This window comes from Bufo gargarizans, chromosome 10 (genome assembly GCF_014858855.1).
Source record: "Bufo gargarizans isolate SCDJY-AF-19 chromosome 10, ASM1485885v1, whole genome shotgun sequence".
Classification (NCBI taxonomy): domain Eukaryota; kingdom Metazoa; phylum Chordata; class Amphibia; order Anura; family Bufonidae; genus Bufo; species Bufo gargarizans.
In genome coordinates, this window is record NC_058089.1 from 73,347,845 (window position 1) to 73,363,501 (window position 15,657).

The 15,657-nt window shown below is 45.3% G+C and overlaps 1 protein-coding gene across 3 annotated transcripts in view; it reads left to right on the top strand.

The window, feature by feature from the left end:
• The window catches only part of NXF1 (nuclear RNA export factor 1), a 75,205-nt gene that overhangs the window by 18,388 nt on the left and 41,160 nt on the right, over window positions 1-15,657 (top strand). For all 3 annotated transcript variants that reach the window (XM_044269418.1, XM_044269417.1, XM_044269415.1), the window contains exon 2: window positions 9,727-9,922. In XM_044269418.1, coding sequence (XP_044125353.1) covers window positions 9,727-9,922 — 196 coding nt within the window. The remainder of the gene's footprint in view (window positions 1-9,726; window positions 9,923-15,657) is intronic.

Genomic DNA, 15,657 nt, shown 5'->3' on the forward strand with positions numbered 1-15,657 from the left:
GGGGAAGGGCTTTGTTAACCAGGGCAACCAGAAAGGCGACCTGATTCTGGTTGGGTGCATATATACTCAGGAATGTGAATTCTCGATCACCAATACACAGGGAGAGGATCAAGTACCTAGCATCTGCATCGACTGTACAATCCAGCAATGGATAAGCCAAGGATTTGTGAATTGCTATAGCAACTCCCTTAGACTTGTTGAGCACATCGTTCACAAAATGCCAGATTTTATAATGTTTGTCGAATACCAGGAACAGATCCCACCCTGAAATGAGTTTCCTGAAAGCAAATGAGATGTACCTTTTGGCGGTGAAAGTGGTGGAGAACTTGAGTTAGTTTTTCAGGAGTGTTGAGTCCCTTCGCGTTGAATGATGCAATTTTGAGACGTCATGGTAGGAATGACGAGAGAGAGACACTGGAGTAAAACAGTAGAGAGGGAGTAAAAGAAAGGAGGGGGCGAGGAAAAAAAAAAGATATTCCCAAGGGAATGTACGTGGATAAAGTGGCAGTCAAAAAAAGAACTGACTGTCACCCCCAAAGGCAAAACTTGTCGCCAAGAAAAACAATAATGGAAAGCCTCGCCTGCTACATGGGATAAAAAAAAATAAAATAAAAATAAGGAAAAAACCTGGTGAGAGTAAGGAGAAAAGGTTGCACTGAAAAAGAAAGGCAACTTGGTCAATAACAGCATGGCGTTCTGAAGTCAAGGCTGATGACTGGGAACTCAGCAGCGGACTGATGGATCAGCGTCTGCATCCTTTGGATGATCGGGCTGGTATTCTAGGAGCTCCATTTGTAGAAGCTTGAGACTGGAAATCACTGCGTGGGAGTAGGATCGGGTGGAGTAATGCAGGGCCATCGTCCTATCTCCAGCAGTGGCAGGTTGAGGCTGTTAAGGAAACCTGGAAGGAGTGGCTGTACGACCTTTATGGCCGGCTATTAGAGCAAAAGGGAGTCCCCAAAGGTATGGAAGTCCTCTGTCAGGTTGAGGAGGGGTTTCAAGATCGCTTGTTTAGCCAGAGTATAACGGGGAAGGTCCTGGAGGATCATAATGGAGGCCCCTTCAAAAGATAGAGAATGGCACTGACGGACCTTAAAGAGAATTTTCTCCTTCACAACGTATAGGTAGATCCAGCAAATAACCTCTCTAGGTCTTGGGCCCTCAGGTGCTGGTGGACGCAATGCATGGTGTGCCCTAGCAATTTCAATAGGCGGCGTGCTGCGGCGCTTTAGGATGTCATTAAATATCGATAAGAGGCCAGAGAGGAGATCTGCAGTGGAGATTATTGCGGCATCCACAGTTTTCTAGGTCATCAAGTGTTGTTGAAGGGTGTGACTTTGCATCTCTTGCACCCAAGTTACAGCTTGAAGGGCTTTCACGTCAGCCAGCACCCACCTGATTGGTAAGAGTAGATAATTCTGTCTGGAACTGGATAAATTCCTGCTTGCATTCTTGTAATATGTATATTGGACTCAAGCTAGAAAAATCCTCTTTTGAGGGCAAAGAGCAAATAAGGGTGCGCAAATCCACGCAGTGGGTGGTCTAGAATCTTCATCAATCACTGTGGTGAATGGTTGAGTCTCCACATGCATTTGGCATGCAGGGATATGAGCAGAAGAGGTAGAGAGAAGGGGACCAGGGGCCGTGGGTTCTTGAAGGTGGGCATTGTGTGGGTGCCCTATTGCCAATGATCGAGAGCTGTCACACGATGACCCTGTAGACCAGTGGGGAGACGCCACCAGAGGAGGACAAGGGGAGACTGTCGGGATAGGGGTCCCTTGGTATGCCGTCTGTATGGGCCCAAGGGAGGGGAGAGGCTATGTTGTTGCTGTGCGCATCCAGCGCTTTTGAATTCTAGTGCTTCAGAGCTTGGGTATGGAGATAAGGGAGGGCTCGGTGGAGAATTGCAGGGGTGAGTAGAGTAGCTGTCAGATGTCTGTGGCCAGAAGGCTTGTGCCCCAGGCCTTTACGTGGACACTGGAGGGTGAGGAGGGGTGGTAGTGGGCAGTAAGGTGAAGGGGGTGAGGATACTTTTGGTGTGCCAGAGGAGATGCACAGCCATCCTCATCTAGTGAGCGTCTTCGCCCTCCGTGCCAGTAGGGGTTTTGGCCTTGTGGGGTCCAGTGTGTTCATGATTCACAGGCGGAGAAGCCCGGTGAGGTGACTTCCAATCAAGTCCGGGTGTTGCCTCTTCCTCAGGGCGGGCCAGGATTGGCACAGAGGGGTTGCCGTTTGCTAAGCGGGCGGCATATGCAAGCCGCGTGGTGAGGGAGCTGCCACCATCTTGAGGAATGCACTCCGGCGTATTTTTTTTTTTTTTTTTTTTTTTTTTTTTTTTTTTTAGCTTCGACGCCGGAGTGCCTGACAAAGCAGGTGCTCAAGTCGCCTTGGGAAGCAAAGGGATGGACGAGCTCGACCCTTTTTTATAGTTTTCGCCATCATGGGGAGCAGGTGAAGACTTAACCCCTTAAGGACTTAGCCCTATTTCACCTTAAGGACTTGGCCATTTTTTGCTAATCTGACCAGTGTCACTTTAAGTGCTGATAACTTTAAAACGCTTTGACTTATCCAGGCCATTCTGAGAGAGTTTTTTTTTCGACACATATTGTACTTCATAACACTGGTAAAATGAAGTAAAAAAAAATCATTTTCATTTATAAAAAAATACAAAATTTACCCAAAATTTGTAAGAAATAGCAAATTTCCAAGTTTCAATTTCTCTACTTCTATAATACATAGTAATACCTCCAAAAATAGTTATTAATTTACATTCCCCGTATGTCTACTTCATGTTTGGACCATTTTGGGAATGATGTTTTATTTTTGGGGTGTAACATCCCCCAAGGCTTAGAAGTTTAGAAGCAAATCTTGAAATTTTTCGGAAATTTTTAAAAACCCAATTTTTAAGGACCAGTACAGGTCTGAAGTCACTTTGCGAGGCTTACATAATAGAAACCACCCACCCATTCTATAAACTACACCCCTCAAGGTATTCAAAACTGATTTTACAAACGTCGTTAACCCTTTAGGTGTTCCACAAGAATTAATGGAAAATAGAGATACAATTTCAAAATTTCACTTTTTGGGCAGATTTCCCATTTAAATTTTTTTCCAGTTACAAAGCAAGGGTTAACAGCCAAACAAAACTCAATATTTATGGCCTGATTCTGTAGCAAAATCTTTTCAGTTTTTGGGCGATTACCTTGGGTAGGGTATGATTTTTGCGGGATCAGATGACTGTTTTATTGGCACTATTTTGGGGTGCGTATGACATTTTGATCGCTTGCTATTACACTTTTTGTGATGTAAGGTGGAAAAAAAAGGTTTTATTAGATACGGTGTTTATCTGAGGGGTTAGGTCATGTGATATTTTTATAGAGCCGGTCGATACGGAGGATGCAGCGATGCCTAATGTGTACCCCCGCCCCCCCCCATATTATTTTATTTTTACCAATTTTTTTCTTACTTTATTTGAGGAAAATTAACATTTTTGTTTATTTTTACTTTAAACTTTTAATTTTTTGGGGAGGAAAACTAAAATTTTTTTCACTTTTTTATTTTTTATTTTTTTTGTCCCGCTTTGGGACTTGAACTTTTGGGGGTCTAATCCTTAACAATGCATTCCAATACTTCTGTATTGTAATGCATTGGCTGTATGAGTAATACAGTGAGTATTACTCATACAGCTTCCGGGGCCTGTGAGATCGCAGGCTCTTCACTGGAAGTCTTTCCTTTGACATCGCTCTGCCTTCCATGCCATCAGGTCTACCCCCCCCACCCCACAGCGAATGGGGACCCGATGGCAGCATAGTAGAGGTGACAGGTACCATTTAATATAGATAAGGGTGCAGCGGAGCTCACCCATAGTTCGATCTCGCTCCTCCATCGCTGGCCACGCCCCATCTGATCTTATTAAAGAGCCTTTCGTTACAGATGCAGTGACACCCAATATGTTGCTTTTTTTGGGGCACTTTTTTTTATACTCAAAACTTTTTATTTCTATAACTCTCTATCTCTAAATTTTTATTTATTTTTTTTACTGATCGGGCAAGTGCAGGAGCCCCACTGTTACTGACAGCTGGGCCCCTGCTGTATCAGCTAGCATTGGTGAAAACACTGGTGCTGGTGTATTAATTATAATCTTTTATATAGCAGCAATATATTCGGCAGAACTTTACAATCAGGGTGTTCAAGTAGAGTCATACATAACATAGCAACAAGCTAGTCAACAATTAAAACGAGGAATGATGGCTCTGCTCACAAGAGCTTACAATCTGAGGAGATGGGAGTGAGACAAAAGGTAGAAATGCTTGTTTTGTACAATGGCCAAGCCATGAGCTAATCACCATTGGGTGCGGTAGATGCTGATAGATCAGGTTCAGAGGTGTAATTATGAAGGGGGCAGGTTGTGAATGGAGAAGGGTGTGATCAGGGGATGCCGGTATTGGGGCATTTTACTCCCTGAAAAAAAAAACACCTGCCACTTTCACACATCAGTGTTTGGTCAGTGATTTCCATTAGTTATAGTGAGCCAAAACCAGGTGCGGCTCTAAACACAGAACAGATGCAGATCTTTCCCTTATACCTTATATCTGTGGAGGCTTCAGTCCTGGTTTTGGCTCACAATCACTGATGGAAATCGCTGATCAAAACACTGACATGTGAATGCAGCATTATGCGCATTTCTACACATGGTCTTTTTATAGTCCGGTGAGGTCTGTCATGGAGGAAGCCCAGCCCCCATTCTGAGAAGAACCGCCCCTCACTGCCATCTCCCTCACTCGGAGCAGCTCCAGATTAAACAGGACATTGTGGGTACAGGACCTGTGATGATGTCAGTCATGTGAGCAGCCTCGTGTGGGAGGAGTTAAGGGAACACATGAGGCTCTGTCTAAAAATGAAATTTTACATTTTCACAGCCATGCATTTCTAAATTCTATGAAACGTCTGTGGGGTAAAACACAAAAAAAAATTACGTAATGGGTGTAGATTCCAAAATGGGATAACTTTTTGGGTGTATTTACTGTATTCCGTGTCTCTTCAAACATGACACAGTGCTCAAAGACCATTACAGTAAAATATGCCCTCCAAAAACACATCTGCGCCCTTCTCACGGTTTACCGCAGGCCCAGTGACGTCAGCACTAGTGTCACTGGCCTGGGCGTGGCTAAGCTCTGTTCCCTTCAATGGAGCTTAGCCCCGCCCAGGCCAGTTGATACAAGTTGTGACGTCACTCGGCCAGCGGTAAACAGTGAGAAGTCAACGGCGCTGCTGCCTTCTCAAACAGCTGATCATCAGGGGTCAGGGGTGTTGGACCCCCGATCAGAAGCTGATGATCTATCCAGTGGATAGATCATCAGTTTAAACAAAGTGTAGAACCCCTTTAATGTTTGTGGAACACCTAAAGGGTTAACAGTCTGTAGAATCAGTTTTGAGGGGTGTAGTTTTGAAAATGAGGTAATTTATGGGTGGTTTCCATTATATGGGTATGTAAGCCCCTCAAAGTGATGTCCTTTAAAAAATTGGGTTTAGGAAATTTTTCTTAAAAATGTAAAATTTGCTTCTAAAATTGTAAGCCATCTAACATCCTAAAAAAAATAAGGTGACATTTCAAAGATGATGTGAAATTTTGCTAAAAAGTGCCTGCGTCCTCTCCTGCCTGCACTGATCACAAGCAAAGAGCTGTATGAGGAAGCAGTCGGGGGAGTGGTGCATTTTATAATGAAGACTTCCACCCTGCAGACACCAATTGACTTTCCACACAAACTTTGGTTTCTGCCTGAATTCAGTATGGCTGTAGGGTTGCGTTTTATAAACACGCTTGTGCTTCTCCCCTTTTAAACAGGCAGCCTGACAATTCTTACATTAAGGGCTCTTTCACACCTGCGTTCTTTTCTTCCGGCATAGAGTTCCGTCGTCGGGGCTCTATTCCGGAAGAATCCTGATCAGTTTTATCCTAATGCATTCTGAATGGAGTAAAATGGACATGCATCAGAATGTCTTCAGTTCCGGAACGGAACGTTTTTTGGCCGGAGAAAATACCGCAGCATGCTGCGCTTTTTGCTCCAGCCAAAAATCCTGAAGACTTGCCACAAGGCCGGATCCGGAATTAATGCCCATTGAAAGGCATTGATCCGGATCCGGCCTTAAGCTAAACGTTGTTTCGGCGCATTGCCGGATCCGACGTTTAGCTTTTTCTGAATGGCTACCATGGCTGCTGGGATGCTAAAGTCCTGGCAGCCATGGTAAAGTGTAGTGGGGAGCAGCATACTTACCGTCCGTGCGGCTCCCGGGGTGCTCCAGAGTGAAGTCAGGGTGCCCCAGGCGCATGGATGACGTGATCGCATGGCACGTCATCCATGCGCATGGGGCGCTCTGACGTCACTCTGGAGCGCCCCGGGAGCCACGCGGACTGTAAGTATACCGCTCCCCGCTCCTACTATGGCAACCAGGACTTTAATAGCGTCCTGGCTGCCATAGTAACACTGAAAGCATTTTGAAGACGGATCCGTCTTCAAATGCTTTCAGTACACTTGCGTTTTTCCGGATCCGGCGTGTAATTCCGGCAAGTGGAGTACACGCCGGATCCGGACAACGCAAGTGTGAAAGAGGCCTAACTAACAAGTGCACAGTTTTTTTGTTTTAGTTTTTTCCAGCGTAAATTGCACATCTGTGGAGATTGTACAGTTGTTGTTGTGACCCAGCGGGCATGTGAGCGTGAAGGAAGGTACATCATCACTGTGGCTAGTTGTTGGCTGCAGTGGCGCACGTGTCGGGTCCATTCTGGAATTTTACATAGGTACTTAAGACGGTAAAAAAAAAGTGGTGTACCCACAAAGCCAGAACAGGGAGTCATGGAACAGGTTAAGGCTACTTTCACACAGGCGTTTTGGTTTCCGTTTGTAAGATCAGTTCAGGGCTCTCACAAGCGGTCCAAAACGGATCAGTTTTGCCCTTAATGCATTCTGAATGGAAAATAATGCGCTCAGAATGCATCAGTTTGGCTCCGTTCCGCCTCCATTCCGCTCTGGAGGCGGACACCAGAACACGGTTTGCAGCATTTTGGTGTCTGTCTGACGAAACTGAGCCAAACTGATCCTTACACACAATGTAAGTCGATGGGGACGGATCCATTTTCACTGACACAATCTGGCACAATAGAAGATTGATCCATCCCCCATTGACCTTCTGTAGTGTTCAAGACTGATCCGTTTTGGCTATGTTAAAGATAATACAAACGTATCCGTGAAGTATGCTTCATTCGACACTCGCGGGATTGGGAGATTTAAAAACCTATATTAAGTTGGAAAAACCCTCTAATGAATAAATTTAACGTTTTTGCTGAATCTTTTCCATCCAAACGATGTATCAATCTGCTCAGCTCCTCCTGCTCTATAACATGCTGCCTGCAGATTGCACTGCATTTCATGTCTACACCTCCTCCTAATGCAGTATATACGACCTTGTTATGGTGCATGTACATTCTCGGCAGGTATACATGTCGTGCTTGCACAGTTTGCATGCATGTCGGTGGTTTTAGTGAGAATAGATGTATGATTTTTGGCATGGATAATTTTCCTCCTTTTTCCAGTGACATTCTAACTTTTCTATCTCTGTCATGTCTATGGTTAAGTTACACTTTGTTTAACCAAAATAGCGCACATTCAGCTTTGACCGCTGGGATACGTCAACTTGATTGCTTTGCTCTATTTTAGTTTGTTTTCTTACACATGCAAACTTGTTTTCAAATTTTCCAAGCAGTCCTATGTAATGTCTGCACATTTTAATGTTTCAGCTGTGACCAAAGCAAACATTACATATGTATCGAAGTGAAGTCTTTCTGATGCTCCAGCTCATAGGGGTCTGTCATGACTGCTTGTTATTTCAGTTTGAGGGCTCATTCACACTCATTCACCGATCCTCATTTTTTGCAGAGTTGGGCCCATTAATTTCAATGGGGCCGCAAAAGATGCGGACAGCACTCTGTGTACTGTCCACATCCGCACACCCTTCCTTCCTGTGGCCCCACAAAAAAAAGAAGGCCCCACAAAAAAAAGAAAACAAAATAAAATGTGCTATTTTTATGGCAGTTCTTAGAGGGCGGAGTGCTCACGGACGGTATCTGTGTTTTGCAGATCCATAATTTGCAGTATTATTATTATTATTATTATTATTACTGATACAAATACTGATAACCTGTGAACTTTCAGTCTGATAGCCGATAACGTATACCAATATTCCCTATTCACCCTAATATAACTCTATTAGGGTGAATAGGACCTCACACTGTCCCTGCTGCCCTGTGCATAGTACACACAGCAGCAGGGAGCTCACCATGGCAACCAGGGCTTCAGTATAGTCCTGGCTGCCGTGGTAACCGATCGGAGCCCCACGATTGCACTGCTGGGGCTCCGGTCAGAACTGCCACCAATTAAATTACTTTGGGTGGGGGGAGAGGAGGGGACCCTGTGGCCACTGCCACCAATGACTTTAATACTGGGGAGATATGTAAAAAAAAAAAAAAAAAAAAAAGTGTAGCAGCACAGCAGAAAAAAAGGGTAAATACCGTTCCTTAATGTGGTGGTGCTAGCCGTGTCGGGAGTAGTCTTGAGCTCCCCCAAATATAGATAAACTCGTAAAGACCGCAGTACTCTCCAGCCTTGAATTTCCAGAGGTTTATTCACCATCAAAAATGCAACGTTTCGACCTGTGTGGTCTTTTTTTTTATTTTTTATTTTTTTTTCCCAAGGCTTGAAAACTGGTCAAAACGTCGCATTTTTTCTGGTGAACAAACCTCTGGAAATTCAAGGCTGGAGAGTGTTGCGGTCTTCTTTACAAGTTTATTTAATACTGTGCCCCCCATGATGATTAACCTTTAATACAGGTTAACTGCCTCCTGTATTTGTATTAAAATTATCATTGGTGGCAAAGTAGCCATGCATCTGCTGTGCTGGCTGCTTGACTCTGGGGAGGACACTCAGGAGGAATAGGCTGTTGCTGTTTGCCGAGCCACTAGCCAATAACCTTGAAAATCGTGAATACTGGCCGATAATATCGGTAAATTCGATAATCGGTCAATCCATAATTTGCTGACCGTTTGCATGTTCATGGGGCAATCAGCGGCAGTATTACACTGCAAGATGATTGCTAATGAGCATTCATATGAATTCTTGTTGACTATCATCTGCCGAATACAGCTGTACAGGGGTTATTCAACCCCAAAAATGCCCCCCCAAATGCCCGGGCCTTTCGCACAGATTGTACTTACCCAGCACCTGCGTTGCTTCTGCTGCCCACATGGCTGCTACTGCATCTCCCCGTTACGTGGTTCAAAACCCCCGCGTGATGGGGAGATGCAACAGAAGCTATGTGGGTGCCGGGGAGCGAGGAAAGTACAATCTGTGTGAGGGGCATTGGCATTTTTGGGGTTGGATAACCCCTTTAAATGCATCCCATTACAGTGCTGCTCCTGTCCACCCATGTGCACAGATTTGAATAGAACAGGGTTGCAGTTAGAGGATTTATGGGAGCATGTAGGGGCAATATACTGTGGGGCCCTCTACTGCCCTTAACTCTCATGGTCAATGTTTGGGTACCCGCTCTCAGCCTCCAGCTCAGGACTGAGTGATGGCATGTCACAGCTGTATGCCATTGCTTGCACAGAAAGGAAACACATTTTAAGTTATATATTGTTTTGTCCTGTCTTATACTTTTTTTTGTCTACAGATCATGATGACCGGTTTGCTGGAGGACATTTCATGAAAAAGAGAAAAGGACGTGGCCCCTTCCAGGGCAAAATGTATAGTGAAGGTCCTCCTAAATATCAGAATCGTGGTTACCCACCGAACCCCCGTTCCAGATTGGATGATGATGATGGAGATACTGCTATGAGTGATGTACATGACGCTGCTCGTCCAAGATTGTGAGTAGGCAAATAGTACTGGAGTGAGGCGAGTTTTGTGGGTTCTTCAGATATTTACTTCCACTCCTCTGCATGGATGAGGCCATCTACACACGTTGCAGATTCTCGAACGGAAAAATCACAGTGACATACAGTACAGGGAAAGTGTATGATATTAGATCTCATGTACTCTTTGATTTTTCGTTCCATGCTGAAATTGCTGTGTGGATTTTGATATCTGCAGCATATGAACTGTTTGAGCAGTCCATTTTGTGTGGATTTCACCCTGTTCAATTGAATGGTGAGATCTGCATAAAAAACGGAAAGTAACACGCTGCTGAAGTATGTGCTGAATTTCTGCAAGATGGCATGCATGTGAGTGCGGGTAGCCTAAAGGCAATGTGGGCAGGCTTTTCTTTGTGATGGTTGTCCTCACATTGCACAGCCTTAACTATAACTTATATATTCATATGTACAAGCAGAGGTTGCAATAACGCCTCTAAGTGTCATCGATGCCAGTCCCCTTCTTCCCCCACTCAGCCGCTCTGGCAGAGTATTTCCGATGCTCTCCCTTGCCTGTTTTGTTACACTGCTAGGTGGAGGCTTCTGCCTAGCAATGTTTCTGGTGACATCACCTGATCTCCAGGAAAAGCCCCCGCCCTGCGCAATGCAGCACAGGGTAAGGGAGAGCATCGGAGCAGGAAGTTTTCAGAGGGGCTGAGTGGGGGTAGAAGGGGATATGTCCGGGTTCAGCTCTGAACCCAGACGACCCCTTTAATGAGCACACCATGAACAGCACGGGCAGCATAGTAATACTGCTGGTGCCCAAAACATCCCACTGCAGCCCAGTTATTAGGTGGACCAGTACAGCAGAAGATGGGATGTGTAGCGCGTGTTTCCAGGAAGCACATGTGCGGTTACTTTTATGGGCTGCTACTCGGCCAGTACTTATCTTGCACATAGTGGTGCCTCTTGTATAATCTCACCTGCATGTTCTCAGCTGACACATGTTAGCATTGTCTAATATTGAACCCCACAGAATGCAGTGCCCTGTACTGTAAATTGGGTCCTTCTTCGTTTGCTTGTATAATTTGGTGGTACTGTTATCGAGGACAAGGTCTGCATGGAGTTTGTGTGGGTTTCCTCCAGGTTCTCTGGTTTTCTCCCACAATCCAAAGACATACTGATAGAGAGCTTAGATTGTGAGCCCAATTGGGGACAGTGCGATGCTAATGTCTGTAAATCCCTGCGGAATATAGTAGTATAAAAGTGCATAAAATAAATAAAAATGGGGGACACAGTCACTGACACTGTTATGGTGTACTTATGTGGCTGACCCGTTTAAGGGAACACTGCTCGGCTATAGATGAATGGTTTAGTAAACGCTTCATATGGAAGAACCACGGCTAGCCCTATAATGGCGCAACTGCATAGGAAACATTGTGTATGGCAGTATTGTGTGTATTGTTTATGAAAACACTGTGACTAGCTGTGTTATGGCACAGTCATAGAAGCACTGTGTATGCCTCTGTCTATGGCTCTCTTGTAGGGCACTGTTATGGATGCACTGTGTATGGCCCTGTTATGGAAGCACTGTCTATGGCTGTTATGTGGCACTATTATGGAAGCGCTGTGTATGGCGCTGTTATGCGGCACTATTATGGAAGCACTGTGTACGGCTCTGTTATGGGGCACTATTATGGAAGCATTATTTATGGCTCTGTTATGGGGCACTATCATGGAAGTGCTGTGTGGCACTATTATGGAAGCGCTGTGTATGGCGCTGTTATGTGGCACTATTATGGAAGCAATGTGTATGGCGCTGTTATGTGGCACTATTATGGAAGCGCTGTGTACGGCTCTGTTATGGGGCACTATTATGGAAGCATTGTTTATAGCTCTGTTATGGGGCACTATTATGGAAGCGATGTGTATGGGGCACTATTATGGAAGCGATGTGTACGGCTCTGTTATGGGGCACTATTATGGAAGCATTATTTATGGCTCTGTTATGGGGCACTATCATGGAAGTGCTGTGTGGCACTATTATGGAAGCGCTGTGTATGGCGCTGTTATGTGGCACTATTATGGAAGCACTGTGTATGGCGCTGTTACGTGGCACTATTATGGAAGCGCTGTGTACGGCTCTGTTATGGGGCACTATTATGGAAGCATTGTTTGTTTATAGCTCTGTTATGGGGCACTATTATGGAAGCGATGTGTATGGGGCACTATTATGGTAGCGCTGTGTACGGCTCTGTTATGGGGCACTATGATGGAAGCATTGTTTATGGCTCTGTTATGGGGCACTATTATGGAAGCGATGTGTATGGCGCTGTTATGGGGCACTATTATGGAAGCACTGTGTACGGCTCTGTTATGGGGCACTATTATGGAAGCATTGTTTATGGCTCTGTTATGGGGCACTATTATTGAAGCATTGTTTATGGCTCTGTTGTGGAAGCGCCGTGTGTCTCTGTTGTGGAAGCACCCTGTGTGGCTCTGTTGTGGAAGCGCCGTGTGTCTCTGTTGTGGAAGCACCCTGTGTGGCTCTGTTGTGGAAGCACCCTGTGTGGCTCTGTTGTGGAAGCACCCTGTGTGGCTCTGTTGTGGAAGCACCCTGTGTGGCTCTGTTGTGGAAGCACCCTGTGTGGCTCTGTTGTGGAAGCACCCTGTGTGGCTCTGTTGTGGAAGCACCCTGTGTGGCTCTGTTGTGGAAGCACCCTGTGTGGCTCTGTTGTGGAAGCACCCTGTGTGGCTCTGTTGCGGAAGCACCCTGTGTGGCTCTGTTGCGGAGGCACCCTGTGTGGCTCTGTTGCGGAGGCACCCTGTGTGGCTCTGTTGCGGAGGCACAGTGTGTGGCTCTGTTGCGGAGGCACAGTGTGTGGCTCTGTTGCGGAGGCACAGTGTGTGGCTCTGTTGCGGAGGCACAGTGTGTGGCTCTGTTGCGGAGGCACAGTGTGTGGCTCTGTTGCGGAGGCACAGTGTGTGGCTCTGTTGCGGAGGCACAGTGTGTGGCTCTGTTGCGGAGGCACAGTGTGTGGCTCTGTTGCGGAGGCACAGTGTGTGGCTCTGTTGCGGAGGCACAGTGTGTGGCTCTGTTGCGGAGGCACCGGTCTATGGTGTTGGATACATTTTAAATGTTCTAAATTTGCTATTTCTGCATGTAAGAGATATAGAGTAGATGGTTTCTCTACAGAAATATCAACTAACGTTATGTTTACCTATGTATTATTTATTTGAATTACTGCAACTTTCGTACCCCTTTTCGGCTAAAAAAAAAAAACTAAAAAAAAAAGGCTAACAGGAGTATTTTTACTCTTCCTGAACAAATTTAGTGCGACCTCTGTACATGTGGCTTTTGCTTTCCTTGTAATTTTCATCTGAAGTAATAACATGAACGTTCATAACTATTCTCTTGTTAAATACGCCAACAATGCCACTGCTAGGAATGCATGTCCAGATCGGTGGACTAATAATCGTTACAGATACAACTCTTCAAGCTAATCACAGGACCCAATATTATCAGGGAAGAGTTCTAATAGCTATCTGGAGTATAGCCAAAGAAATCACAGAAAAAAAGTAGCTTTTATTAATACAATTAAAAGCATCAAAACGTGACCCTCCCTAAGACCAGCTCCACGTGTATCTGTTTTGTTCATCCAGGGGTTTTAGGCCGGGAGTCTGACACAACAGATACATGTGCACAGATCCAGCGTCTGTCTGTACACTGATGCATTCAGCATCACAAATGATGTACAGTGGTCGTTCAAAATACAATATTAATTGGTTCTGGGATGACCATTGTTTGTTGAAACCATTGTAAGTTGAGTAATTGGTTCCAAAGCCCAAAAATGTCATCTAAGATATGAGAAAATGAAGATTTTAAGAACAATAAGCAGATAACTAAGACAAATAAAACAAGTCCTTACATATAACATGTTTATATGGGGTGATCGGGGGTTTATAAGAGGTTAATAAGTGACAGGGGGGGGGGTGTAGTGTGGTGTTTGGCGCGACTTTACAGAGCTACCTGTGTCCTCTGGTGGTCGATCCTAACAAAAGGGACCACCAGAGGAGCAGGTAGCAGGTATATTAGACGCTGTTATCAAAACAGCGTCTAATATACCTGTTACGTTTAAAAAAAATCACATCTCCAGCCTGCCAGCGAGCGATCGCCGCTGGCAGGCTGGAGATCCACTCGCTTACCTTCTGTTCCTGTGAGTGCGCGCGCCTGCGTGCGCGCGTTCACAGGAAATCTTGGGTATCGCGAGATGACGCGCCGATGCGTCCAGGAGGAGTAAATCAACCACCTCCCGGACGCATCGGCGCGTTAGGCGGTCGGGAGGTAGTTAAGCATGCTATTATTAAGAATGCTATTATTTTCCCTTTATAACCATGTTATAAGGGAAAAAAATAAAATCTACACAACACCTAACCCAAACTTCTGTGAGTCAATGTAAGTCAATGGGGACGGATCCGTTTAAAGTTCACACAATATGGTGCAATTTCAAACTGATCTGTCCCCCATTGACTTTCAATGCAAAGTCTGGACGGATCCGTCTGACTAACTTTCACACTTAGAATTTTTTCTGAGAGATAATGCAGACGGATCCGTTCTGAACGGATCGCATCGTTTGCATTATAGGAGCGGATCCGTCTGTGCAGACACCAGACGGATCCACTCCAAACACAAGTGTGAAAGTAGCCTTAGCTGAATGACAGCAGTTTTTCAAATGGTTTACAGCTTCAGTCTTGAACTATTGACCATTCATTCCCTTCACTTATACAAGTGTCTAGTCCTGCAAAAAACATTTACTTAATCAGTTATCAGTGAGAGGCTAGGTTAACTATGGGCGTTGCGTTCCCTGTAACAGCGGAACACAACACAATAGAAAATGTGAGTATTGCCGCTCCTTAACTGTGCGTTGCGTGCCATATAGTGACGCATATGAAAAGCATGCTTCTTCATGGTCACTTAACGTGTTCGTTTTGCGGTAACGTGACGCACTGCATGCATTGGCCTTTATTCTTACAGTAGCAGTGCGTCTTATGGGGAGAATGCTGCGACCATCCGGTGAATAGGCTGAGTGGGAGGAGGTGCTGGGGGCCGGCATCTGTTTCTGTAATGGCAGTGGGGCCCGCTGCAGTCACTGTATTCTACTACACTGGGCCCCGCTCACTGTAGTATACAGTAATCATATCTAATGTGGGTATTGTTAAAGTATTCCAATCATCTTAAATCTAGCGCTGTACTACTAACTTCTTGGCAGTCAGGAGCCCGGGTGGGCACTGTTATGGGGGGGGGGGGGGGGATGATTGGATATAAGATAGGATGCTATATATGTGCCATTCACGGGTGCCCCCATAACAGTGCCATACCATGTGAATTGGGACATTTAAACTTTTTTTTAATTTTTATTCCAATTTAAATCTAGCAGGAGTCGGTTCATTTTTTGCTGACTCCAGGTACCCAAAATTACCTCCAACTCCTCGACTCAGTCTCAGACTCCACAGCCCTGCCTGGAGGTACTTAAACAGCTCTCCTTTAGGAATTTGGAACTCTTCTTGGAGTTGTAGGAAGGATTTTAAGGTGTCCTTCTGATAAAGCTGGCTCATAAATTTGATACCTCTTTTCCTCCATGTGCGCAGCACCAAGTCCTGGAAATGGAGTTCCAGTGGCTGTATTGGAGAAATGCTGGGCAGTGGCATTGGTATGTGGGGACTTTTTTGGTGGAATGTACGCCAATGAAATA